Consider the following 27,464-nt stretch of genomic DNA (forward strand, 5'->3'; position numbering starts at 1 on the left):
GGTTGGAGGGTTGTCCAGATACACCAAGGTTGCGGGCTCCATCCCCAGTAAGGACACATATAAGAATCAACCAGCCCTAACTGGTTTGGCTCAGTGGATAGAGCTTCGGCCTGCGGACTGAAGGGTCCTAGGTTCGATTCCGGTCAAGGGCATGTACCTTGGTTGCGGGCACATCCCCAGTAGGGGGTGTGCAGGAGGCAGCTGACTGATGTTTCTAACTCTCTATCCCTCTCCCTTCATCTCTGTAAAAAATCAATAAAATATATTAAGAAAAAAGAATCAACCAATAAATGCATAAATAAGTGGAACAACAAATTAATGTTTCTCTAAAATCAATTTAAAAAATTCATGGCCTTTGCTCAAAAACAATCTTTCTGATACTACTTCATATACCAGGGGTCATATTGGTGGCCCACAGACCATGTTAGTCCTGCAAACATGTTCTTTAGCCTCTGCTGTTGACAAGAACAGCATTGGTGACTAGGTTACCAGTATTAAAAAGTTTGAGACAGAGCATTTAAAAAAAAACACATTTCTTTTTTTTTTTAAGTATATTTTTATTGGTTTCAGAGAGGAAGGGAAAGGGAGAGAGATACAGAAACATCAATGATGAAAGAGAATCATTGATTGGCTGCCTCCTGCATGCCCCACACTAGGGATTGAGCCCGCAACCTGGGCATGTGCCCCTAACCGGGAATCGAACTGTGATCTCCTGGTTCATAGGTCAATGCTCAACTATTGAGCCACATTTCTGATTGTCTTAAAAATCACGCCCTAACTGGTTTGGCTCAGTGGATAGAGCGTCGGCCTGCGGACTCAAGGGTCCCAGGTTCAATTCCAGTCAAGGGCATGTACCTTGGTTGCGGTCACATACCCAGTAGGGGGTGTGCAGGAGGCAGCTGATCGATGTTTCTCTCTCATCGATGTTTCTAACTCTCTATCCCTCTCCCTTCCTCTCTGTAAAAATCAATAAAATATATTTTTTAAAAAAAATCACATCTGGCATCCTAGATCCACACATTCCCTCATAGCTCAGCTGGCTGGCACTAAGCAGCAACTACCCCCCTTTAAAAGGGACAAGCGCTGACCCAGTCTCCCCAGACTCTCCCTCCAAGCCCACCATGCTGGCTTCCCTCCTATGCCATTGTAACTGCCCGTTCCCATGAGGCTCAGTGTTCATGACCCTCCCCCCACGGTACACATACCTTTTTGACCATAGTTGTCTCAGATGAATCCAGTTTTGCTCTCTTGGTATCAGGGCCATCTTCTACTCCCTGGCTAACCTTGGCAACTTTGGTCTTCTCCCTAGAGGGTGACAAGGGAGGGAATCCAGTTCTACTCTAGGAATCACGCCATTAGAACAAATAGAGCATTACCAGCTCACAGAATGGGATGTTGGTTAAGAGCCAAAGTTTTGTAGTCAAACAGATCTGGGTTCAAATCACAGGTTGGCCACCGAATACCTGACGAGCCAGTCACCCGCTATGCGGGAGTAACAACTGCTAACAAAAGATTCTTGTAAGAAGAGAAATAACATACATTTCTTAGCATACTGCCTAGTAAGCTCTCAATAAACTTTGTGAACGTACCACGTGAATCATGAATTACTCTAACTGAATCCCTCCCCTCTGCCATGGGGAACGCACATTAAAATCATCTGGACTGCTTTCCTCTATGACTTCTTTATCCATGTATAATGTGCCCAAAGAACTAGATTTTCTAAAGCCACAAAACGTTGCAGCTATGGGAGATCCTGAACATGTGTGTCCTTCCCCCATGTCAATTTTACAGGCAAGAAACCTGCAGACCAGAGAAATTTCAGTGACTTGCCCGAGAAGCTGAACTAGAGAAAGTTCTCGACTTGGTAGGAAGCTCACCTGCACACAGCAGGGACTCCCTTTACCCCTCAATCTTTACATCTCTTGGGGGAGAGGGGGTGTCAGTGGTCAGAAAATTACAACCAAAAAAAGCCCAACTCGTGTAGTTTGACAACACTGGCACCATCTTTCATCTAGAAGCTACAAGTTCAAAACACGGCAGGTCCCATCATGTGAGAATCACCACGGTCTGCAACCGCGGTGTTCAAAATGAGAGGACAGGGCTGCTGGTTGCACAGCGCAGTCTTTGGACCATGGAGCCTTTTATTTCCAAGGCAGGTTTTGGCTGAGTGTGCCTCCAGAGTTGCCCATCTAACGTATTTTGTACTAATTTTACTATCTCTCAACCTGAAAAGTTTGACCTGCTAAGCTGGACAAAAATGTTTACAATCCAAAGAAGCCTTCCCTAAAAGCGTGCTTCACCCCCTGAAATCCAGAGTGATCAAATCCCCAGGTGATGTACTTCAACTGCCTCGAACACTGCTTTCTTTATGCTTTACATGAGACCATCATTGTGGAAGGCAAGGTCCCCATCTCCTACAATGCTGAACACACAATCTATGTATCAGAAGCTGTTAATGAATTGGCTTCCCAATGTTCTAAGTGTTATAGTAAAAGACTTTCTTTAATGGTTCATTTTCTAGCAGTGAGTAAAATGACACTTTGAAAATGTTATAGTCTCTCCTCCTCTCCCAACACTTACTCTACAAATTCATGCTCTCCAAGATTGGCAAATGTGTATCCGTGGTAGCCAAAAACATCTCCTGTAAAGAACTTGATGCTATTTTTGTGACAGATCTGGTCAACTTTAATTATGACATCCCTGGAGCAGCAAGTCAGACATACCTGCAGAAAGAAAGAAATTGGCTGGGTGTGAGTTCTGCAAACCGTGAATCATTGTCCTGATGTCTAAATAAATCTTAATGAACAGTCTCACTAGGCATGTCTAAAGCCAGTTTCAAACTGGTACAACAGGTTCCTGGGATCCTATGGCTAGAAGACAAAAGGAAAGTTGCAGGTTTCAGTGTGTAGAAAATGTAAATTATGAGACGGTTACTTTCTGCAACCCAAATGAAATGTGTTTAACTAGGAAGTAAAAGCCATTTAACGAATTTGTTTCCCCTGATCCATGAACACATATAAACCACATTTCATGGTTTTCATGAAAAGAAAAAGACACTAATAACCTAAGTGTAAGTTATTTCTAAGTGATTAAATATATTAAAATCTGAATAATCTACAACAAGGAGCAAAACCAGTTTTTAAAATTGACCCCTAGTCACGTTTAAATACAAGGGCACTTTTCCCCCTTCTTTTGATTGATGTGTTAAGATAAAAAAGATAACCAAGTCCTGTTGAGATTATTTTTCCATGTGAAAACTTTCTCTGAATTTAAGGACAAAAAAAAAGGGGGTGATAGACCAAGTGACCTTCCATTCAGACTTAGACAATGAACTGGTGATTCACTCAGTGGAATTATCAATGCTGCTCTGAGGCCTGTAGGTTCTATTCCAATAAGTTAAGGGATTGGAAACGGCTAAATTTCATGGCATAAAACACCATCTTTTCTGGAGAAGCTTTGTGATCACGGCCAAGAAGATAACTTCTAATGTAGACCTTTTTCATCTGAACATAGAAAGTTGGAGAATGAATTACAAAAGGATATTTTCATTTGATAGAACCTCCCTGCTGTTGTCTGGCAGGCAGACTACTGAAATAACACTCCTGGAGAAATACGTGCGTCTGGTTCATTCAGAGGACACAGCCTCCCAAGGAAAAATCAAATCTAAAAAGGCGAGACAACCACGGTTGAACATGCAATCAACTGACCAAATGGAAACATACAGAGTCACAAGTGACTAAACCCAATTCGGGACCAGTCAAACATGGCCTGTGAGGCAGTCTCGCTTGCCCCGTGCACATGCGTTATACAAGCAACTGGCCCCACACTTCAGTTCTAACAAAGCTTCTAGTTGCTAGAAGGTTGAGGGACACCTAGAATAAATCAAATGTGGTTGCTATGAACAAAGGAATGAAGAGAAGACCTTCATCCACGTGGAAAATGTTCCAATATCTGGAGTTATGAAACAGAATGAATTAAAAAGAAAAAAAGGACAAAATGCACAGATGATCCATCATTTCAAGCCCATATTTGAACAGATGCGCATACGAAATATAACAGCGTGAAAAACAAACTACTCAACCCGAATTCTAACCTCTCGTATAATGGGCCTTTCATTTAAAAAACAAGTAGATCATCTGTGACTATTTCACAATTTTTCAAGCTTCTTGCAGGGTACAAGGAACCATGTCTGAAAGGTCACAGGCACTGAAACAGAATTTAACTTATCCTTTCACCTCTGCAGAGATTTGGCAGAGAAAGCAAGTGAGGTTGGATATGCCTCATTTGGCTTAGGACTATAGTGATTTTGTCTAGATATCCATGGCAACATGGTCAAAGTGGCTGTGTGAGAGAGACAGACCAAGATCAGGTGTGCTCTTTTTAAAGACAAAACACAAGCTGTAGTTTGGTATTTCTAACCAAAAAAATGACTCTGCTACAGAAATTAATCACCAACTTGTTAAGTTTTCAGGAGAAAACATTTGCAATAATATGTATCAAAGCCATGTGCAAAGATTCTGGAAGGAAGACAAACACCAAGGATGAAACCTGGTCTAGGGGAACATATGCCCAAAGAAGAAACCAAAAGACAGCAACTCACAGCTATAGCAGACCCAACATACTGGATCCACCTACCAACACATTCAATCTACTAAAGCAGTATAGTAAACCTACAGAACAGGACAGCTTATAAACTTACTTGGGAAAAAGCTCAGAATTCGAGATTCTAATGCTTTAGGGTACCTAGAACACACACCATTAGTGCTTTAATTTCCCCAGATCAGACACTCTCTATGAAACTTACAGCATCAAATTGAGTGAAAAATGACTCGGGCTTCTTTTCTATATTCTCAGTGTCCACCTTCACTTCCACCATGGGGTTGAGATTCTGAGCTCGCTCCAAACAGGCTTCGGCCCTGTTTCGGCCAAGAGACCCAGTACGGATCAAGAACTGAGCTCCAAGGTCTTCTGGCGATACCTAGGAAGAAATTTTTCTTAAATACTTGAATTTGGAGAAAATCGTATCTCAAAGACAATGAACCTTTCCCTTTTAAAGGATAACTAAAATACCTACCATTTGATTGCATTACTGTTCCTGCAGGAACCTGCCTAATGCAGACGCCCTATACTCTTTCCTTCTAAGGCTTTGAAATAGACATTTAACTTTTACTGGGCACTGATGGTTAAAGAGCACCCCCTTGTGTTTATAAAGAAAATTCACACTAAACAGAAAAGTCCATGCTTTCTTCTTCAACTTAGGTTTGTAACTGCTATCAAAATGATGTAATTATTAGTGGAAGCATTTACCAGATACCTACCATGTGCCCCACGCTAAGCATTCAGAAAGAAACGTAAGTAGTTTAAAGGATGAAGTCCCTTTCTACAGTGGTTTAAAATTAGACCAGTGCAAATTTCAGACACAATTAAGAATGCTTGAAATGAACTCTTAAATTCAATGAAAACTCAGAGGAGGAAAGATGAGTAGGGACTGGAGCAGAGAGATGATTCCACCCATAAGGCTGGATGTACCGCAGAGAGCCTCAAAGCCAGGTAACATAATCACATGACCGTTCCCACTAGGATTACAGACTCCATGTTGTTCACAAAGCATTTCTCCCCAAATCAAACATCTAATTTAACCATTAATCTCTAGATGTGACTTCGTCACCTTCACCAAGACTGGGTTCCCTCCTCCCCTCCTGCCAAATTCTCACAGCACTACCTCACTACCTTTCCTTCAAGAAAATGAGCTGGTCCTTCTCCCATTCAAGGCCAACCCTCTAACACAGCCGTGGGCAAACTACGGCCCGTGGGCTGGATCCGGCCCGTTTGAAATGAATAAAACTAAAAAAAAAAAAAGACCGTACCCTTTTATGTAATGATGTTTACTTTGAATTTATATTAGTTCACACAAACACTCCATCCATGCTTTTGTTCCGGCCCTCCGGTCCAGTTTAAGAACCCATTGTGGCCCTCGAGTCAAAAAGTTTGCCCACCCCTGGTCTAACAGGATCCTTGACCCATCACATCCCGCTTCTTCAGAGATCTCATGATATCATGAGAGCCATCCACCAGGGGTGGGAAACCTTTTTTCTGCCAAGGGCCATTTGGATATTTATAACATCATTCATAGGGCACACAAAATTTTCAACTTAAACATTAGCCGGCTGTATTTGGTCAAACATTTAATTAATTCACCCTAAGGCTTGGCAGAGCCAGACCAAATGATTTTGAGGGTTTTATACAACCCACAGGCCAGACCCCTGCTATACACCATAGTGGCTAAGGGCAAGGCTCTGAAATAATTCAGGCAGGATTCAAATCTTTTGTTCCAATGTGACTCAACCACTTACTGTGTGATCTTGAGTAAGTAAGAGGGAATCACAGGTCAAATGCAGATGTTAATAAAAACAATGCACGTACTAATTACTCCAATACTAACTATTACTACCCATGCTCTGCTCCCTTGGCCTCCCAGACCCTGGCTCTCCTGCTCCCTCCACAGACAGTCCAGCTTCTACATGGGTCCCAAGATGCCATCTCAGAATCACTCATCTTTTCCCTCTGTATACCACCATAAACCAACTCAATGCTTCTTTTAATTTCTACCAGAATTTTCTGGTATTTCTTAAATCACTCTTACCAGTACAGATTTCTTCCTGATCTGAGCCTTGTATTAAACTAACTGCCCACCAGATACTTCCTCCTGGATATCCCACCGGCCCTTCATATTTGAATCTTGTATTTGTCTCTGTTGATAAGCCCATCAAACTGCCCATCCAGTCATCCGAACCAGAAACCTGGTGTTCAAATCCTTGGTATTTCCTCGATAGGCGTCATCTGCTAAGGTGGCTAAGAGCATGGGCTCTGCCAGGAGTCAGACTGACTGAGTCACTGTCTCCCACTAACTACTGTGACCTTGAGTGGGCCAGTCCTTCACTTCCTTTTCTCAGTGTTCTTACAGTTAAATAGGGATGATAAACTCTACAAGTCAGAGTTTTGCGGACTAAATGACACTATAGCCACAGCTCTTAGAACAGTCTCCAGCACCTTCAGTAAGTGTCGCTGTTGTAAGATATTCTTTGTTTTTCCTTACGAGCTCATATACAATCCTATCAATTCTACTAAGGTTTTCTCACCTGTGTGTGCTTCCTGCCCTATCACCAATACCATCACTCATATCCTTTTCATCTCACCAAAACGACTAAAGCAACCTTCTAAGTGGTCTTTTACTCTTTATCTTGTGCCAACCATAGTAGATACAGTAATTAGTCATCTACCCAAAGTCCAAAGCTGACCAGGTCACTCCTCCCCACGTTGGAAACTCCTCAATGAATCCTTTCCACCCAGGGGTGTAAGTAAAAGCTCACAGCGGGGCTTGCCAGCAGGCTCTTCAGGACTTGGACCTTACCTGCAACCTAGTCCCACCTCCCACCATTTTGAGCTTCACACTCTAAACATTCCACACTGCTTTCTATAGTCTATTTCTCCCCTGCTGTTTTGTGCCACTGCTAATGGCCCCTGCCTGAAATACAGCCCCTCGACTTGATCAATCTCTACTTGTTCTTTAACACTCAGCTCAGATCAGAACTCCAGGAAGACTTTTATGTCCCCCTATCACAACCTGAGTCAGGGAGCCCACTCTGGTTTCTGGGGGAAAATGGAGAATGGGAACCAAATACCTATAATACTTCAGGGTAGCAGAAGGGGATTTTGGATGCTTATTGATGTAAACAAAATGAAAGCCTCTAAGGGGCAGAAAATAACATCCTCATTTTATAGATGAGCAAACTGAGTCTCTGAAAGGTTAAGTCCTTCGCTCACTTTGAGGAGGGAGGATCTGAACTCCAGTCCGCATGATTCCAAGGCTTTTGCAGTATGTAGCACTGTCTGCCTGGGATTTTTCTCGTCGTGGGGAGGGCGGGGGGAAAAGGGGGACACAAGCAAATTGCAAAGGGCAGAGGAACCACAGTGTTTATGAGCTATTAGGTTTATGAGATGGGGTCAGGGAGGGCAACTTGACTGGGACCAGGTCACATGAAGCCAGAGGTTCTCTGCCCTCCCTGACGGTCAGGCTCACCTGGAGACCTTTTATTTTAAAATAACTCCCCAAAGATTCTAAAGCACAGATGGGACTGAGAACCTCTGTGTGAAGCCTTGAAACCAGTCAGAGGAGTTAGGCTTGCATTGGAAGGCAGTAGAAGGCACTCTAAGTCCTCAAAGTGAAGAGGTAAGGGATGACAATCAGCCTGTTCACTACCACACTGGGTGGCCTTCACTGGACTGAGGCAGTGACAGGACCATAGCACACACCCCTCGCTGTTAAATTATCGTTCCCCATTCTTGGATTTCTCCAACCAGATGAGGAAGTCAGCATCCCCGTGTGGTTTCATTTATTCCACACCAAGGCCTCCAAGTTTAGGAATCATCCTTCCTTGAGTCTCTAACTCTTCATTTCTCTCGACATTACAAATTAGTCTAGATGAGGTGTTCCTGCCTCTAGGGGGCACTGTGGTTGCGGAGATGTCAAAGCAGCAGGTCCTCAGACTGTTAAATAACCTGAAAGTTTGCTTGCTGGAATTTTCCTTCCTTAGGTTTTATTTGTATTTATTTTTTTAACCCTCATCTGAGGACATTTTTCCATTGATTTTGAGAGAGAGTAGAAGAGAGAGGGAAAGACAGAGAGAAATATCGATGTGAGAGAAACACATCAATTGATTATCACCCCAACCAGGGCCCAGGCTGGGGAGGAGCCTGCAACCAAGGTATGTATCCTTGACCAGTATCGAACCCAGGACCCTTTGGTCCGCAGGCCAACGCTCTATCCACTGAGCAAAACCGGCTAGGGCTTAAAAGGTTTTAAATTCAAGTCAAAAATCAATATATGACTGTGATATTAAGAAATCCAACACACGCCCTAGCTCGTTTGGCTCAGTGGATAGAGTGTCAGCCTGTGGACTGAAGGGTCCCAGGTTCGATTTCAGTCAAGGGCACTGTGCCTGGGTTGTGGGCTCGATCCCCAGTAGGGAGCGTGTAGGAGGCAGCCGATCAATGATTCTCTCTCATCACTGATGTTTGTCGTTTGTCTCCCTCTCCCTTCCTCTCTGAAATCAATAAAAATATATTATTAATTTAAAAAAAAGAAAGCCAACCATGTTTCTTTTCAAATTGCAGTAAAATTTTTAAAAATTAATGATTGAAGCCCTGGCCCGGTGGCTCAATTGATTGAAGCGTCATCCAGTGCACAAAAAGGTTGCAGATTCCATTCCCAGCCAGGGCACATACCCAGGTTTTGGGTCAATCCCCTGTCAGGGAGTGTACAGGGGGCAAACAATCAGTGTTTCTCTCTCACATCATGTTTCTCTCTCTCTCCCTTCCTCTCTTGCTAAAATCAATAAAAACAGTGCTAGCTGGTTTGCCTCAGTGAAAAGAGCATTGGCCTGTGGACTAAAGGGTCCCAGATTCGATTCCAGTCAAGGGCACATGCCCAGGTTGCAGACTTGATCCCCAATAGGGGGCATACAGGAGGCAGCCAATAATTCTCTCTCATCATTGATGTTTCCACCTCTCTTTCCCTCTCCCTTCCTCTCTAAAGTCAATAAAAAAAATTTTTTTTTTTTTAAAATCAATAAAAACAGTATTTTTATAGATTTCAGAGAGGAGGGGAGAGGGAGATAAAAACATCAGTCATGAACCCCTAGCTGGTTTCGCGCAGTGGATAGAGCATCAGCCTGTGGACTGATGGGTCCCGGGTTTGATTCTGGGCAGAAATACATGCCTGGGTTGTGGGCTCGATCTCCAGTGGAGGGCATCCAGGAGGCAGCTGATCAATGATTCTCTTTCATCATTAATGTTTCTATCTCTCTCTCCCTTCCTCTCTGAAATCAATAAAAATATATTAATACTTGCCTGTCAAAAAAACAAAGAAAACATCACTAATGAGAGAGAATCATCTATTGGCTGCCTCTTGCACGCCCTCTACTGGGGATCAAGCCCACAACCGGGGCATGTGCCCTGACTGGGAATCGAATCTTGACCTCCTGGTTCATAGGTCGATGCTCAACCACTAAGCCATACTGGCCGGCTATTTTTTTAATTTTTAAAAATTGAGTTGAGATACCTTTTAAATGTATTTATTCCTGAGTCTCATCTCAGACTTTTTTTCTAAAGTAGAATCAGCGGAGGGTGAAGGACTATCCCATGACAAAGCCCCCAGGCAATTCTCCATTTTTAATTATTCAGGTGATTTATAAGCACAAATTAGAAAGCTACTCCCCTACCCCTCAGGATCACTCTCCAAGAGAGAACTTAACTCCACGTGCAGATAAAGAAGCTCAACAAGGAGACAGGAGTGGTGGTGCTGAATACAACGCAGTGCTAGCACCATCAGTCTCCAAAGGCTACAGTTCCATTCATGCCAGCCCTCCTTTCACAGCCCTGAAGGGGCAAGCAGGAACTCCCCAAAACCCCAAATGTTTATAGCTAAGAGGGGAGACTGCTTTGGAGAGTGATGAGGTGGCTGCACATCTCACCTGTTCGTGATCCAGCATGGTCAGTCCTTTCACTCCTGCCAGGATGAGATTCTTGGCAATTTCAGCCCCGAGCCCTTTCATGCCGACAAGAAGCACCCGGGAGGCCCGCAGCCTGTAACACAAACATTGTTAACTGGATGACGGAACAGCAGAAACTCGCCAAATCATTGAAGAACAAAATAGGGCAATCATTTTAGTTTTCATTCACTGCACTGAAGCAGCACAGCCTCCAAACTAGAAAAGAGATGCTCCAATCCATCCTGCAGAGCACATTCACTCAACAAATATTTGTTGAGCACCTATGCGAGGCACCTCTAAGGTGTGGAAATAAATCAAACATAATCCTTGCCCTTCTGTAACTTATACTTTGTGAAGAAAGCAGATAAATAAGAGAGTATATAGGGTGGGACAAAAGTAGGTTTTACAATTGTTCATATGGAAAATAATACAAAATTAATAAGTAATAATACAAGAATAAACTGTTTCAGGTACTCACACTGTAAATTTACTTCTGCCTCACCCTGTATATTATGCCAAAAAGTGATGAAAATCAAGCCTGATGTGATCAAGACTGATGGAGGATGTTATTTTAGTCAAACTCATTGAAAAGGCCTTTCTAAGGAGGTGCTGAGCACAAATGGAAATGAAATAAAGGATGAATATATAGATATTTGGGAGAAGAGCATCCAGGCAGAGAAAACAGCAAGAGCAAAAGCCCTGAGGCAGGAGTTGGTGGCATGTTTCAGGGAGAGGAAGAGCAGTGGGCAATGGGGAAACTGGTAGGAAATTAGGTTTATACAGAACCAGGGGCTACATCATGAAGGCTCTCACAGGCATTGTAAGGTTTCTGGATTTTATTCTAAGCCTGATGAAAAGCCATGGGGTAGTGGGGTCTGGAGGGGAAGAGTATCACAGTTAAGGTGAGAGGATGAGGGCTTAGACTAGTATGATAGCAGAAGAAGAGGTGGGAAGGGGTACTATTTAAGCCATAACATGCAAAAACGTGGCAGCATGAAAGAGGGTGTACCGAGGAAATGTTTGGATCATTCTACGTATAATGTGACAGAAGACACGGCTAACAGAAGGCGGTCAGAGGCTGGGCTATCCCAAGAAGTCTGGACTTAACTCTGCAGTCAGTGGGAGACAGTATCTAGGTCTACAATATCTTATTTGAATTCCCTTGGAGGGGAGGAAAACATACAAAATTCCCATATATTGTCACAAAATAAAGGCACAAGTTCTTTTCAATGAGGAAAAAAAGAAAAAAATCCCTTGAAGCACAAGTGTTTCAGAATCACAATTTTTTATTTGAAACAGGAATAAAGAATATGATGTCATATAGGGTCCTAAACTAATGGAGTCATCACTTTGTAAGGTATATAAATGTCTAGTACTGTTATACACCTTAGACTAACATAAACTTTTATGTCAACTGTAATTGAACACTAAATTTTAAAAAAATACAAAATAAAAAAAGTGCTCATTCATTGACATTATAAAAAGGAAATAAAAGAGTTTACAATGTAAACCCTGCTCTCTTTACATCATATATTATGTACCAACCCCATCAGGATCTTAGACAGCGCTCTGTAATTAAACGCCTTAATATTTCTGCAGCAAATATATGATTATTCACACTGAAAAGGATAAGTAAGAACTAAGAACAGCCTCACATAAATTCAAGTTCTTTCTCCTGGACAATGAGTTTGCTCTTAATTTATGAAATGAGTCCATTCTCAACAAGTATTGGGAAGAACATGCAGAAACTATGTTCCAATGGTTCTAATAATTATGGATGTTGCATGTAGACTAGAAGTCTTTAATGAGAATGGTGGCTGAGTCCTGCGCTGGTTCTTGGTGCTAGCAGATTTTGGATTTTCTTCGCTGATACAGTCAAAGGATAAGATGGGGAAAGAGGGAGAATATTGACAATATTTCCCTCAAAGGGATATGTCTGGGTCTCAGTTTCTCCATTATTGCTTTCAATCTATGGGCCCTTTCACTGCCAATCACAGGACAGCAGACAGGCCTTTCAAGTGACAATTCCACTTCACCAGAACAGGAGACAGCTGAGAAGAGGGCTTACAGGAGACAATGAGCAGGTCCTTTATCAGAGATGTAGAGCATCACACCACCGGATGGGAGGAGGAAGGAAAACTATTCGGCTTTCCAGAGGAGCCCTAATCCCTCAAGAATCAGCAAATGTAATAGGCAATGTTTCCTAAAAGAATATAGTACACGTCAAACCAGGCTTTTACCTGGCCTCCTTGCGCAGAAAGGTGGAGCACCCTTGCATTTAGCTGTACTTTCCAAGCCTCTGCTATCACTGTGAGTCTACGAGCCCTCCCAGCACCTGGCCCTGACTCTGCTGCACTTGGAACTCCAGGTCCTAAGTTCCCTTTCAGTCGGAGTGAGTGGGTTTTCTGCTGTCTGACTGCTCCAGTACCTCAAAGATACAGCCCTGCTCTCGTCTAGGAATCCGTATCTTCAAATTTTACCAATGGCCTCCTAATCTCCACACCTACTAACTTCTCAGGCTCTGTTCTCCTTGATATTCCTTCAGCAACAGGCACTACCAATCACTCATGCCTCTATGTGTGAAGACTTGGGTTTAAATTCTGGCCCTGGGAGTTCCTACCTGGCTGACCTAGACAATCTCTCTAAACTTCAGTTTATCCACCTGTAAAATGAGGATACTAATTCTGACTTAATGGTTTTTAATCTCAACAACCTGGTAAAATGTGTATCCAAGCCGAACCGGTTTGGCTCAGTGGACAGAGCGTCGGCCTGTGGACTCAGGGGTCCTGGGTTCGATTCCGGTCAAGGGCATGTACCTTGGTTGCGGGCACATTCCCAGTGGGGGGCGTGCAGGAGGCAGCTGATCGATATCTCTCATCGGTGTTTCTAGCTCTCTGTCCCTCTCCCTTCTTCTCTGTAAAAAACCAATAAAATATATATTTAAAAAAAAATGTGTATGCAAAGCCATCTAGCATAATCCTTGGCATGTAACAGATGCTCAGTTTGTTTCTTGAATTTATTAAACTTCTCCCCAATCCCATTGCCTTAATTACAAATGGCTCAGTAAAGGATTCATTCTGATTAAAACAAAAAACAAACAAACAAACAAACAAACAGCCCTAACCGGTTGGGCTCAGTGGATAGAGCGTCGGCCTGCAGACTCAAGGGTCCCAGGTTCGATTCCGGTCAAGGGCATGTACCATGGTTGCAGGCACAACCCCAGTAGGGGGTGTGCAAGAGGCAGCTGATCGATGTTTCTCTCATCAATGTTTCTAACTCTCTATCCCTCTCCCTTCCTGTCTGTAAAAAAATCAATTAAAAAAATATATTTAAAAAACAAACAAACAAACAAAACACACACACACACACACAAAATAAAACTGACAAAGAAATCTAAAGCTGGCATTTAAAGCCATTTAGTTATTGGCTAGCTCTGACTTCCCCAGCTTTACCTCCTACTACCACCAAATTACTTTACTCAATCCCAAACATGCCCTCAGTTTTCCACCTGCAAACTTTATTTTTTTATATGCCTATATTTTTATTGATTTCAGAAAGGGAGGAGATAGAAACATCAATAATGAGAGAGAATCACTGATTGGCTGCCTCCTGCATGCCGCTCCACTGGGGATCTAGCCCCCAACCTGGGCATGTGCCCTGACCGGGAATTGAACCGTGACCTCCGGGTTCATAGGTCGATGCTCAACCACTGACCCAACCAGTCGGGCCACCACCTGCAAACTTTAAATCACAATATTCCACACACCTGAAATGCATCTGTTCTTCCTCTCTACGCCCAGCCAAGCCTTTCCCCAGACTTCAAACCCCAACTTGAGTGCCATTTCCTCAGCAAGTCTTTTCTTATGACAGACTCGAATACTCTCTCCTCTGAATTCAGAGCAAATGCCACATATAAATGCCTCTGATAAGTCACATTATAGCCACGTGTCCTCTCCATGATCCCTACATCCTGTGGAGCTCTTCAAACTCTGCGAGTTTTTTTTTTTAATTCAAGTGGCATCACCCCTGACCTTCATGTTTATGTTGTTAATCCTTAACCATGCCAGGGGCCCCAAGATTACAGCTTACTTATGGCTCAATTACATGAAAAGCACCTAAAATAGTACCTGGCATAGAGTCAGCATTTAATGAATGTCAGCTATTACTATTCATACTCTGACACAGCAATTCCCCTTCTAGGAATCAATCCTACAGAAATATTCAAGTGGTCACAAAAGTCATGTACAAATATATTCACAGCAACATCGTCCACTTGCTTCCCCCCACCTCCACAGTGTCTGGTCTGAGCCACCATCATTTCTCGCCTGCAAAACTCAACAGTCTCCTGCCCGGCCTCCCTGTTTACACTGTCCCCACCTCAGGCAGAGATAGGACTCTGGCATTAGTTGTTCTCTCCAAACTTTTCACATGACCCATCCTTTAGGTTTCAGCTCAACTGTCACTGGTCACCTAATCCAAAATAATGTCCACTCCCTCTTCAATCTGCAACTATGCTAATTGCTTATGTTCATTGCCTGTTCTTCCATTAAAATGTTAACTCCAGCCTAGATAATAGTGGCACTTATACTGTTACTCAAATAGCTGTTGAATTAATAGATATACCAAAACAAGCCCAAGTGTCCATCAGCAGAAATACATGTCTGGCATGTAACTGAACACTCACTATGGCCAAGCACTGTTCCAAACTCTATGTGGTTTAATCCTCATGACAATCTTATCAGCTGGTACCTTGTTATCACTATTTTACAGCCGAGAAAACAGACACAAAGTCAACTGGCTTAACCAAGGTTACACAACTAGAAGTGGCTAATATGAGCTAAGAGAAAAGGGCAACAGTAAGGTAGAGCTATTAAGATGGTAGCTCTGGATAGATTAAGAAGATGGTGGCATAGGTAAACACCTACTCTTGTTGCCTCTCACAACACATCAAAATTACAAAAGGCAGAACCACTATCATCCAGAACCGTGGGAAAGCTGGCTGAGTGGAAGTTCCACAACTAGAGAGGTGAAGAAAGCGTACTGAAACTCGTAGGGGGTGCGGAGGTGCGGAAAGGGCTGGCTATGCCGCTTTTTTAATCGGGAGGGAGATACAAGCTCCCCGCTTGTTCTGAACTCCAGTTCCAGGCGAGGCTCTGGGGGACCCAGACACATATGGGGAGCAACTGGACTGTCTGGCATCAGAACAGGAACTCGAGGGTGGCTTTCTTTCTGAAGTGCTCTCAGTGATCATTGTTCCTGCGCAGGGACGCGAGGATGCAGGGACCTCTTCAGTGCAGGGTTGACTGGCAGCCATTGCTGTTTGCTCCGCCCTGGTGATTCCCTGAGAACCCGCCCAACCCAATTTACAACCCCAACCAAGCTGTGCGAAGCAGCTTTTGCATATTAATAGCCTGTCCTTTCTCAGCCTAAAACCTGTCAAACAGGCAGCAGCTGGGTCAGGGAGCCCCACAGCAATCAATCCAGCAGCAGCAGCCTGCCTTGCTACACAGTTAAGCCTCGTCTGGCCACTTGCAAACCCTTGCAAACCCGATACAAAGAGGAGGAATCTGTAGATCTCTCTGTAGCTCTTGCTGGGCGGCCCCAGGCAGTGGCTGACTTTGCACCTCCTTGGAGATCCAAGAGCCAGTGTACCCAGTGGTCAGTGTGAGACCATACCGGATTACAACTCTTCACATCCATGAGACACTCTCAAGGGGCAGACTCAGTGAGCACCAAAGCCCCACTGAAGCAAGTCCTGCCCCATAAGGGTGTCTCCTGCACAGCAGCTCTTCATTGTAGATACAGCTGGTCCTCACAGCCAATTGGCCTGGAGGTCAATTCCTCCCAGTGATACCAACAGCAATCAAGGCTTAACTACAACAAGACTGTGCACACAGCCCACAAAGGGGTGCACCAAGAGTGTCCACCTCAGGTGACTGGGAAGGCTGAGCCACTGGGCCCTGTAGGACACCTACCACACAAGGCCACTCTATCAACTCAAGGAGACTTAGCAGCTACCCAATACATAGAAACAAACACAGAGAAACAGACAAAATGCAGAGACAAAGAAACATGTCACAAATGAAAGAAATGGATGATAGCAAACTACTGGATATAGAGTTCAAAACCACAGTTATAAGGTTACTCAAGAATCTTCTAGAAATCTCCGAGGAACTTAGTGAGACCTTCAAGGATCTTAGTGAGAATGCCAAAAAAATGGAAAAGGACCAGTCAGAAATTAAGCATACTGACTGAAATAAAAAATAATATACAGAGATTCAACAGTAGATTAGAGGATCCCAAGAATCAAGTCAAAGATTTGAAATATGAGGAAGCAAAAAAACACCCAACTGAAAAAGAAAAAATAATCCAAAAATATGAAGATAGTGTAAGGAGCCTCTGGGACAACTTCAAACGTACCAACATCCGAATTACATCCGAATTACGGGTGTGCCAGAAGAGAGAGAGCAAGATATTGAAAACCTATTTGAAGAAATAATGACAGAAAACTTCCCCTACCTGCTGAAAGAAATAGACTTACAACTCCAGTATGCGCAGAAAACCCCAAACAAGAGGAATCCAAAAAGGACCACACCAAGACACATCATAATTAAATGCCAAGGGCAAAAGACAGAGGGAAAATCTTAAAAGCAGCAAGAGAAAAACAGTTAGTTACCTACAAAGGAGAACCCATACGAGTGTCAGTTGATTTCTCAACAGAAACTATGCAGGACAGAAGGGAGGGGCAAGAAATATTCAAAGTGATGAATAGCAGGGACCTACAACCAAGAATACTCTACCCAGCAAAGCTATTATTTAGAATTGAAGGTCAGATAAAGAGCTTCACAGACAAGAAAAAGCTAAAGGAGTTCATCACCACCAAACCAGTATTATATGAAATGCTGAAGGGTATTCTCTAAGAAGAGGAAGAAGAAGAAAAAGGAAAAGATAAAAAATTATGAACAACAAAGTGACAGCAAATACATATCTATCAACAAGTGAATCTCAAAATCAAATGAATAAAAAATCTGATGAAAAGAACTGGTGAATGTAATAGAATCAGGGGCATGGAAAGGGTGCGGACTGACAATTCTCACGGGGGAGGGGGTGTGGGGGGTGCGGGAAGAGATTGGACAAAGAGCTTACACCTATGGACGAGGATAGTGGGGGGGGGGACCAAGGCCTGGGGTGGAGTGGGAACCAGGTGGAGGGGAGCTATGGTGGGAGAAAAGAGGAACATCTGTAATAATCTAAACAATAAAGATTTTAAAAAAAAGATGGTAGCTCTGAGGCCAGTCAGCCCTGGTGCATGCGTGCGCGCACGCATACACACACACGCGCATACACGCACACGCGCATACACGCACACACACATACAAACACACAAAATGGAAAACTAGGCGGCCATTATAAAGAATAAGAGAGACCTGGCTGGTGTGCTCAGTGGTTAGAGGATTGTCACATGCACCTAAGGGTCTTGGGTTCCATCTCTGTTGGGGATATGTATGGGAGGCAGCCAATCGAGGTTTCTCTCACATCAGTGTTTCTCCCTTCTTCTCTCTCTAGAATCAATGAAAAAAACAAACATATCCTCAGGTGAGGATTTAAAAAAGAATAAGATAGTTTTATTCATTTCAAACGGGCAGAATCCAGCCCGCGGGCTGTAGTTTGCCCACGGCTGGCCTAAGTAATCATAAGAGTCCTTATAAGATAGAGGCAGAAGTCAGTCAGAGGAGATGTGGTGACAAAGCAGGGGCCATAGTCAGAGAAAAGAGATTTGAAGATACTACACTGCTGGCTTTGAAGATGAAGGAAGGGGCCACGAGACAAGGAAAGCAGTGACTTCTAGACACTAGAAAAGTCAAGCACACAGACTCTTCCCTAAAGCCTCCACAGGGAGCAGAACCCTGCACACAACTTGATTTTAAGCCCACCACTGAAAATGGTTTCAGACTCTGACTGCCAGAACTGTAAGATAATTTGTGTTAAGCCACCAAATTTGTGGCAACTGCTACAGCAGCAACAGAAAATACATGGAGCCCTGGCCGGTTTGGCTCAGTGGATAGAGCATCAGCCTGCGAACTGAAGAGTCCCAGGTTTGATTCCGGTCAAGGGCAGGTACCTTGGTTGCGGGCACATCCCCAGCGGAAGGTGTGCAGGAGGCAGCTGATCGATGTTTCTCTCTCATCGATGTTTCCAGCTCTCTATCTCTCTCCCTTCCTCTCTGTAAAAAATCAATAAAAATATTTAAAAAAAACACATTCCTTGTAATATTTTTTAAAAACAGAAAATACATGGAGGCGCAGTTGAGGAACTTGCTAAAGATCACACAACTACTAAAAGACAAAGCATTCTGGCCGGTGTTGCTCTGTTGGTTGAGTATCATCCCATGCCCCAGGAGATTGCTGATTCCATTCCCAGTCAGGGCACATGACCGGGGTTGTGGGCCTGATCCCCAGTAGGGGGTGTGCAGGAAGCAGCCAATCGATGTTTCTCTGTCACTGATGTTTCCATCTCTTTCTACCTCTCCCTTTCTCTGAAATCAATAAAAACATATTATTTTTTTAAAAGGCAAAGTAGATGTCAACTCAGGCAACATGTGCTCTTAAAGGTATATGGCCTCTCAATATCACAAATAAATGTAAAATTACATTGTGACATATTGGATATATACGTAGTCCACTGGTAACAACAGTGGCAGTAATTACCATCCACAGAGGACTCATCAAGTACCAGGCACTGAGCTAGGTCCATTACATGTAGAACCTCCCTGAAACCTTGACTAGTTCTTCAGCATTTTTCTCTCCAATAAAAACATATGTGCTCTAAACCAGGGGTGGGCAAACTTTTTGACTCGAGGGCCACAATGGGTTCTTAAACTGGACCAGAGGGCCAGAACAAAAGCATGGATGGAGTGTTTGTGTGAACTAATATAAATTCAAAGTAAACATCATTACATAAAAGGGTACCGTCTTTTTTTTTTTAGTTTTATTCATTTCAAACGGGCTGGATCCGGCCCGCGGGCCGTAGTTTGCCCACGGCTGCTCTAAACATTGCATAACATTTCTCTTCCTAAGAGTCCAAGGGGGCTCCACAGACCTCGTGGGGTAGGCCATCACATTTCCATAGGAAAGGATCCATGTCTGCCTTAAGAAAGGAAAAAACTAAGGCTCAGAAAAGGTGTCCAAGCTCTCACAGCTAATGGCTGGTCAGAGTTAGGATCAGAATTCAGTTCTGACCATGATCTATGACTTTTTTCTCTCAATGTCTCTCCCATGCTCCCTGTATACAGTTGGTTCTAAATAAATATATGACTTACTCTCCTTTCTTTGACTTCTGCTCCCATATGAATATCTTTTAAATTTCTGGGAAGGCAGGAACCAGAGCTTTTATATATAATCTTTGAATTCACACACTTCAAGTTAAGTCAAGTAAATGAATTCCATTCATGATTGAATTCCATTCATGATTAAAAACTCTTAAAACCACCAAATTCACATTCAAACCACCCTTATTGAGAGTCTAATACAGTGGGGCCTTGACTTACGAGTTTAATTCGTTCCGTGACCAAGCTCGTAACTCAAATTACTCGTATGTCAAATCAAAAAGTGAACGAGTGAGACACGTGATGCTGGGCTGATGTTGTGGCGTTCACTGCGCCAAATAGCGGTGGGGTATCTGAAGCTGGCTCGTAACCCCAATTTTAGCTCGCAACTCAAAGCAAAAAATCGGCCGAGAGACTGCTCGTATCTCGAAAAACTCGTTAGTCGGGACACTCGTAAGTCAAGGCCCCACCGTACGTGAGCAAGTCATGCAAAGACCTGGTGGCATGAGGCTATTTCAAACAGGGTAAGCACAAAGCCCCTGAGGACACAGAGCTCTAGCATATTTGAGGAACAGAAAGATTCAAGTAGCTTTCATGGAATTTAGGCAAGGTCTGACAAGCCAGAGCATGAAAGGCAATGGATTTTTTAAAGCTTTGGATTTTACTCTGAGTGAACCAGAAAATATCACTGGAAGGCTTAAAGCAGGACCCCTAATTTAAATTCATTTGGCAGCTGCATGAAGAGTACATTACAGCCCTAGTCCAGTCAGTGGTCAGCAAACTGCGGCCCCTTGAGTGTGGCTCTTCCACAAAATACCACGTGCGGGCGTGCACGTACAGTGCGATTGAAACTTCGTGGCCACACTCAAGGGGCCAAAGAGCCACATGTGGCTCACGAGCCGCACCTTGCCGACCACTGCCCTAGTTGGTTTGGCTAAGTGGATAGAGAACCAGCCTGCGGACCAAAGGGTTCCGGGTTCGATTCCAAGCAATGGCACATACCCAAGTTGCATGCAGGAGGCAGCCAATCAATGATGCTCTCTGACCACTGATGTTTCTATCTCTCTTTCCCTTTCCCTTCCGCTCTGAAATCAATAAAAATTAAAATAAAATAAAAAGAGAGAGAGAGAGAACAGGGGAGACCAGTGAAGAGAATGCTGAGGTGATCTGAGATGAGTGTGGCTTAGACTAAAAAATGAAGGGCCCTGGCTGGTGTTACTCAGTGGTTAGAGTGTCAGCCCACGCACCAAAGGGTCTCAGGTTCAATTCCCGATCGAGGGCACGTACCTGGGTTGCAGGTTCAATCCTGTGAGTGGGAGGCAACCAATTGCTGTGTCTCTCTCCCATTGACGTCTCTTGCTCTCTCTCTCTCTCTCTCTCTCAAATCCCCCTTCATCCCTCCCTTTCACTTTCTCTAAAAATCAATGGAAAAATATCCTCAGGTGAGGATTAAGCAAAAAATAAAAGGAGCCGAAACCGGTTTGGTTCAGTGGATAGAGCGTCGGCCTGCGGACTGAAGGGTCCCGGGTTCGATTCCGGTCAAGGGCATGTACCTGGGTTGCGGGCACATCCCCGGGGGGAGATGTGCAGGAGGCAGCTGATCGATGTTTCTCTCTCATCGATGTTTCTAACTCTCTATCTCTCTCCCTGCCTCTCTGTAAAAAATCAATAAACTATATTAAAAAAATAAAAAAATAAAAGGAGAAAAAGTTAAGAAAGGTAGATGAGATAAAGTTTGAAGCAGAGCCAGCAGGACTTCCCAATAGATTGGATGTGAGTATAAGGGACAACGAGAAACAAAGAAGTAGGTTTCTGGTCTGTGCTACAGGAAATGGTGGAGCCATTGGCATTTGGCAAATTTGACCACTTTCTCCTTCTAAAAATAGCCCCTTCTTCATTTAACAGTATGGTACTTTTCATTTAAATCTACAATCCTGCTCCATCCAACTGCCCATTTATCATATGTACTTATATGTCTTGTCATAATCCATAACTTAAGACTGCTCCCCACTGTGATCTGCTTCAGCAAATCTGTTCCTCCTAGTCTTCCTCATCCTTCTGAAATCCCCACTCAATCCACTGACTCCTGCTTTACACTTGCCTTATTTATCTCAAGCTATTTCCTATGTAGTTTCCCTTCTTTTGTTGCTGGTAATTTATACTTGTCAAATAACTGTAGCTATAATTTACTAACTCCTTTCTGTGCTTAGGCACTACTCATGCATTATCTCATTTAGTTCTCCATAACCTTATAAAGTAGATTATATTATCTCTACTTAATAAATGAAAAAACTGAAGCATAGAAAAGTTAAGAGATGTATCCAAGGTTACCTAGGGGGAAGGGGGGGTGCTGGGAGGAGGAGGTAAAGGGGGATAAAATGGGAGATATCTGTAATATTATCCTATGTAATAAAAGCCTAACATGCAAATTGTCCCCTCAACCTGGAGTTCAACCAGGAATTTTACCGCTTGCTATGATGTGCGCTGACCACCAGGTGGTCACTGACATGACGGGCATCATGGACGTGGCTGCCGGCCTAATGGGCACCGAGGAGAGCAGGGCCGTGGTGGGATGGTGGAGCAGGTGAGTGGGCGGTGCCATGCCAAGGCTTGTGTGAGCAGGGCCAGATCGCTCACCAATATGCCCTGCAGATGGTTCCCAGCAGCGCTGGTGGGGAGGGGGAGGGAGAGAGGAGCGGTGCCTCCTCCCAGCTCCCAGGCACTGAGTGAGCTGGGCGGGGAGGCCTGGCCCCAACTGGGGCCAGGGGCCAGGGGGGCACACAGGGGCCCAGGTGCTGCTCAGGGCCCACAGGTCAGCTGGGACCTGACCTCCCACACCAGATGCACGCCAGCCAGGCCTAGGCACCGCACCATGCTTGAATTTCGTGCACCGGGTCTCTCATCCCCAATAAAAAATATATTGCCCTAATTGGTTTGGCTCAGAGGATAGAACGTTAGACTGCGGAATGGAAGGTCCCGGGTTCAATTCCGGTCAAGGGCACATGCTCAGGTTGCAAGCTCGATACCCAGTGGGGGCATGCAAGAGGCAGCCAATCAATGATGCTCTCTGATCATTGATGTTGCTATCTCTCTCTCTCTCTCTCTCCCTCTCCCCCTTCCTCTCTGAAATCAATCAAAATATATTAAAATATTTTTTTTTAAATAAAGAAAGGTATCCAAGGTTAAATAACTAAGATGTTCTTGAGTTGAGATTCAAACTCATCACTATCAACCACTAGAATAAATTAGTCCTTATATGAAACAACCAATACCCAGTACATGTTCAATCGCTTTAATGGCAAATATGTGCCTATGGAACCAAACGAAGTTCCTCTGAACAGCTAGCAGCTAGGGTAGTAAGTGCTTGAAAATAGGGAAGTTTTTCTAGTCCCTTTCTCGTAAAATCAAAATTTCATAGTTAAAAAAGCCTTAAAGATGTAGTCACACTCACCCCTCCTTTTGCAGATGTGGAGCATAAGGCCAAGAAATTGTGTGACTCACCCAAGGGCAAAGAGCTGTTTAGCAGAGATGAGAATTGAACCCAGGTCTTTTGACTTCCTAGGTCTCTGCAATGTATAGTCATTTCATTCACTCGACAAATATCTAAATATCTACACACTTGTAAGCACTGGAAATTTAAGAGACCAGTAAAAACCCACATTCTAATTATTGGACATTTATAATCTGCTTGCCCTAATGGAGTTTATAATCTACTTCCCTCTTTCCAGTCACCCTCCCTTCCTGTCTTAGATATGGGGATAAATCACTGTTGAGTGGGAGAATCAGACATGCCTTTGTTGTGAAAGGCAGTGCCAAAACTGCGGAAGCACACATTCTGAGAGCATACACAGCTGCCAGCTTTAGCATTCCCCTTTATGTTAATTTGATTGAAAGAATGAGCCCCTACGGTGGAAAATGAGCTGCCATGGGAATAGCAGTGAGTCTGAAGTTAGTGGCTACGAATCCAATCCTACGCCTATTTACTTGAGTGTGACACTGGAAGAGTTGGCTCCCTTCTTGGAACCTCATTCATAAGATGGGCTATGCGCCACAGCAAGATGCAAACTCACGTGCAAACTGCCAGGCAATGGTGGAGAGGACAGCAAAGTAGAGAACCCATGCTGTGTAAAAGAGGCGGCCTCAGCCCTAGCCGGTTTGGCTCAATGGATAGAGCATTAGCCTGTGCACTGAAGGGTCCCAGGTTTGATTCTGGTCAAAGGCATGTACCTCGGCTGCAGGATCAATCCCCATCCCTGGTCAGGGGCCATGCAGGAGCAACCAATCGGTGTTTCTCTCTCTTTGTCTCTTCCCCTCCCTTCCACGCTCTCTAAAAATCAATAGAAAAATATCCTTGGGTGAGCATTAACAACAAAAAAAAGATTTTCCTATTTTTCAAAAGAAAGAAATCTGCCCAGCCGGTGTGGCTCAGTGGTTGCACATTAACCTACGAACCAGAATGTCACGGTTCAATTCCCAGTCAAGGTACATGCCTGGATTGCAGGCTCAATCCTCAGTAGGGGACTTTTGGGAGACAGCTAATTGATGATTCTCTCTCGTCATTGATGTTTCTATCTCTTTTTCCCTTTCCTTTCCTCTCTGAAATCAACAAAAATATATTTTTTAAAATAAAGCAATAAAAGTTCATCACTCTAAAAAAAGCTGTTAAGGTCAGAAGTAGAACCTAACTAGAAAACCTTATTAAAAAAAATAAAAATTTTAAAATGACAGAAATCAGAAACTCTGTATGAAATCTCCAGATGGGGGGGAAGGGTCACATTTCCCCCCAACTTTCATTATTAAAAATTTCAAACATAAAAAAGTAGAAAATAGTAACATTTTGCTCTATAGCAGTGGTTCTCAACCTTCCTAATGCCGCGACCCTTTATACAGTTCCCCAGCCATAAAATTATTTTCGTTGCTACTTCATAACTGTAGTTTTGCTACTGTTATGAATCGTCATGTAAATATCTGATATGCAGGATGTATTTTCATTATTACAAATTGAACATAATTAAAGCATAGTGATTAATCACAAAAACAATATGTAATTATATGTGTTTTCCGATGGTCTTAACGCGACTCCTGTGAAAGGGTCGTCGACCCCCAAAGGGGTCTCGACCTACAGGTTGAGAACCGCTACCTTAGAGGCAAGTCAATCTGCTTTGTGGAGCATCCTTCCTCCCTATACAAGGGCCCTTTCCACTCCAGAGCCCTGCTATGAGACTCAGTTGAAAAATGGCCATGAGAGCACTTAAATAAGCCTGTAAGGTTGTCTCCAAATAATTTCCTAATTATAGATAACCCCTTCCTTCCCAGGACCCTCAGCTAACCCTTTTCAGATTCTTCACAGGCTTTAGGACATCTCCACTCCTTCAGAATAACTCCCACCTACCAAGAATTCCAAATCCTTCAAAGAGCAGTCCCTAAAACCAATCAACCCCACCTGTCTTCAGGCCCAGTCTCAGTCATCCCTGAGTTCTGCCTCTTACAACCCACACTGACTCCTTCAGCAAGTCCTGTCCCCTCTGCCCTCAAAGATGTCCAGAATATATATCTGACCCTTCTCTAAAGTTCCAAGCCCCATTACTTATGTCTCCAGTGGATTACTGTAGTAAATATCGCCGTAGTCTCCCAACTGGAACCCTTATTTCCACGTCTGCCCACTTCAATCTATTCCCCACACAGCAAGAATGGTCCTTTTAAAATGGTCCTTTTAAAAAATCAGATCATGCCACACCTACTCAAAACTCCCCAACACAGAATAAAAAATACAAAAGCTAGTCACTTCATTTGGTTCCAGCCATCCTATCTAACTTGCCAAGCGTGCGCTGGCCCCAGGATGTCACACTTGCTGTTCTGTGGCAGGAAGGTCCTTCCAGGTGGCTCTTCCCTCTCATACCTGTCAGAGGCACATGCGAACTCTTCAGAGGCCTTCCCTGGCCACCCTATCCCAACAGCTCTCCGCTTCACCATCCTTTACTGAGCCTCTTATCCTGCTTTATTCTTCTCCCTTGCACATGCATTACCTAACAGATTTTTTAAAAAATATTTTTATTGATTTCAGAGAGGAAGGGAGAGGGAGAATCGCTGATGGGCTGCCTCCTGCACACAGAGCCCGCAACCCGGGCATGTGCCCTTGACTGGAACCGAACCCGGGACCCTTCAGTCCGCAGGCCGACGCTCTATCCACTGAGCCACACCAGCTAGGGCCTAACATGATTTATGTTGGTTGCCAACACTAGAGTGTAATTTTCATGTGAGCAAGGAGTGTGTTGTTCAGGGATATATGCTCTATGCCTAGAACAGTGATTGCGGAAGGTGCTCAATAATTATTTGATCAAATCAATCACGTCTTCCAAAGACCTCATCTCTGGTAACTACTCCTCAACACCCCAGATATATATGCCCAACCTCCGCATCCTGTCCTCTTGGGACACATCCCCATATCTAGACACAAGCCACCTCTGCAGGTGCCTCCAGCCCCCCGTGGACTCCTAGAGCCTCTCACGACTCCCACTAAAAGCTCTGGCCGTTTAGCTCAGTGGGTAGAGCGTGGGCCTGCGGACTGAAAGGTCCCAGGTTCGATTCCGGTCAAGGGCATGTACCTCGGTTGCGGGCACATCCCCAGTAAGAGGTGTGCAGGAGGCAGCTGATCGATGTTTCTCTCTCATCGATGTTTCTAACTCTATTCCTCTCCCTTCCTCTCTATAAAAAATCAATAAAATATATTAAAAAAAAAAAAAAGGGCATATGCCTGGGTTGCAGACTCCATCCCCAGTAGGGGGCGTGCAGGAGGCAGCCCATCAATGAGTGTCTCTCACTGATGTTTCTCTCTCCCTCTTCCTTCCGCTCTCTGAAATCAATAAAAATAAATAAAAGACTCCCACTAAAAATAACTTAACCCCAAACGCTCAAGAACCCTCATCCTCCCAGATGGGCCCACCTCTTAGAAGCCACAAGCATGTAGGGTGCACGTTAGGTTCGCCTGTCTCCCCAGCGTCCAGGTCCCCACGATCTGGTAATGAATGAACTACGCCGCTCCTTTCATCCTTTCCAGCCATTCTCGGCCCCTCCCAGTTCCCAGCCACCACCCCCGACCTAAACTCCAGCATCACCCTCTTTCCGGCTGCTGAGTCCCTAAGTTCGAATCCTCCTGTTCCCTTAGGACTCCCCCAATTCCCGCCCCCCGCCCCCCAAAGGCCTCCAATCCCTCAGAACCGCCCTCTCACCCCCTGGGAAGTCCTGGCTTCCCATACTTTCCAGAAATATTCCCAAACCAACCCTCCCAGCCCTCTCAGGCCGGCTACCATCCTCGGGTACAGAATTCCCGCCTCCCCTCTTCAAATCAGACGCTCCCTCTCCCTGAGGGCCGCGAACGCCTCAGGCCAGACGCCCCCTCCAGACCCTCAGCCGCACAGGCTGCACCAGTCTGACCGTTTCTGGGCCTCCAGTCCCCAGAGACGGATCTGCCGGTCATACTGCGCCGCTTCCTCCTCGCTGATGCCGCCGCCAGCCTCCTCCTTCTCCACCATGGCGCCGGCTCTCGCTGCCCGAACTCAGGTTCTGCTCTCGCCAACCGCCGACCGCCG

The 27,464-nt window shown here is 44.3% G+C and overlaps 1 protein-coding gene across 1 annotated transcript in view; it reads right to left on the reverse strand.

Moving 5' to 3' along the window:
• The window catches only part of SAE1 (SUMO1 activating enzyme subunit 1), a 71,746-nt gene extending 44,282 nt beyond the window's left edge, over positions 1 to 27,464 (reverse strand). Inside the window, exons 1-5 of the mRNA XM_070401973.1 lie at positions 27,310 to 27,464; positions 10,533 to 10,644; positions 4,805 to 4,978; positions 2,581 to 2,723; positions 1,206 to 1,305 (exon numbers count right to left, since the gene is read on the reverse strand). Coding sequence (XP_070258074.1) covers positions 1,206 to 1,305; positions 2,581 to 2,723; positions 4,805 to 4,978; positions 10,533 to 10,644; positions 27,310 to 27,407 — 627 coding nt within the window. The 5' untranslated portion in view covers positions 27,408 to 27,464. The remainder of the gene's footprint in view (positions 1 to 1,205; positions 1,306 to 2,580; positions 2,724 to 4,804; positions 4,979 to 10,532; positions 10,645 to 27,309) is intronic.

The sequence above is a fragment of the Myotis yumanensis genome, unplaced genomic scaffold, assembly GCF_028538775.1.
Source record: "Myotis yumanensis isolate MYYU_CA2020_CCGP unplaced genomic scaffold, mMyoYum1.0.hap1 SCAF_23, whole genome shotgun sequence".
In the NCBI taxonomy this organism is placed as follows: domain Eukaryota; kingdom Metazoa; phylum Chordata; class Mammalia; order Chiroptera; family Vespertilionidae; genus Myotis; species Myotis yumanensis.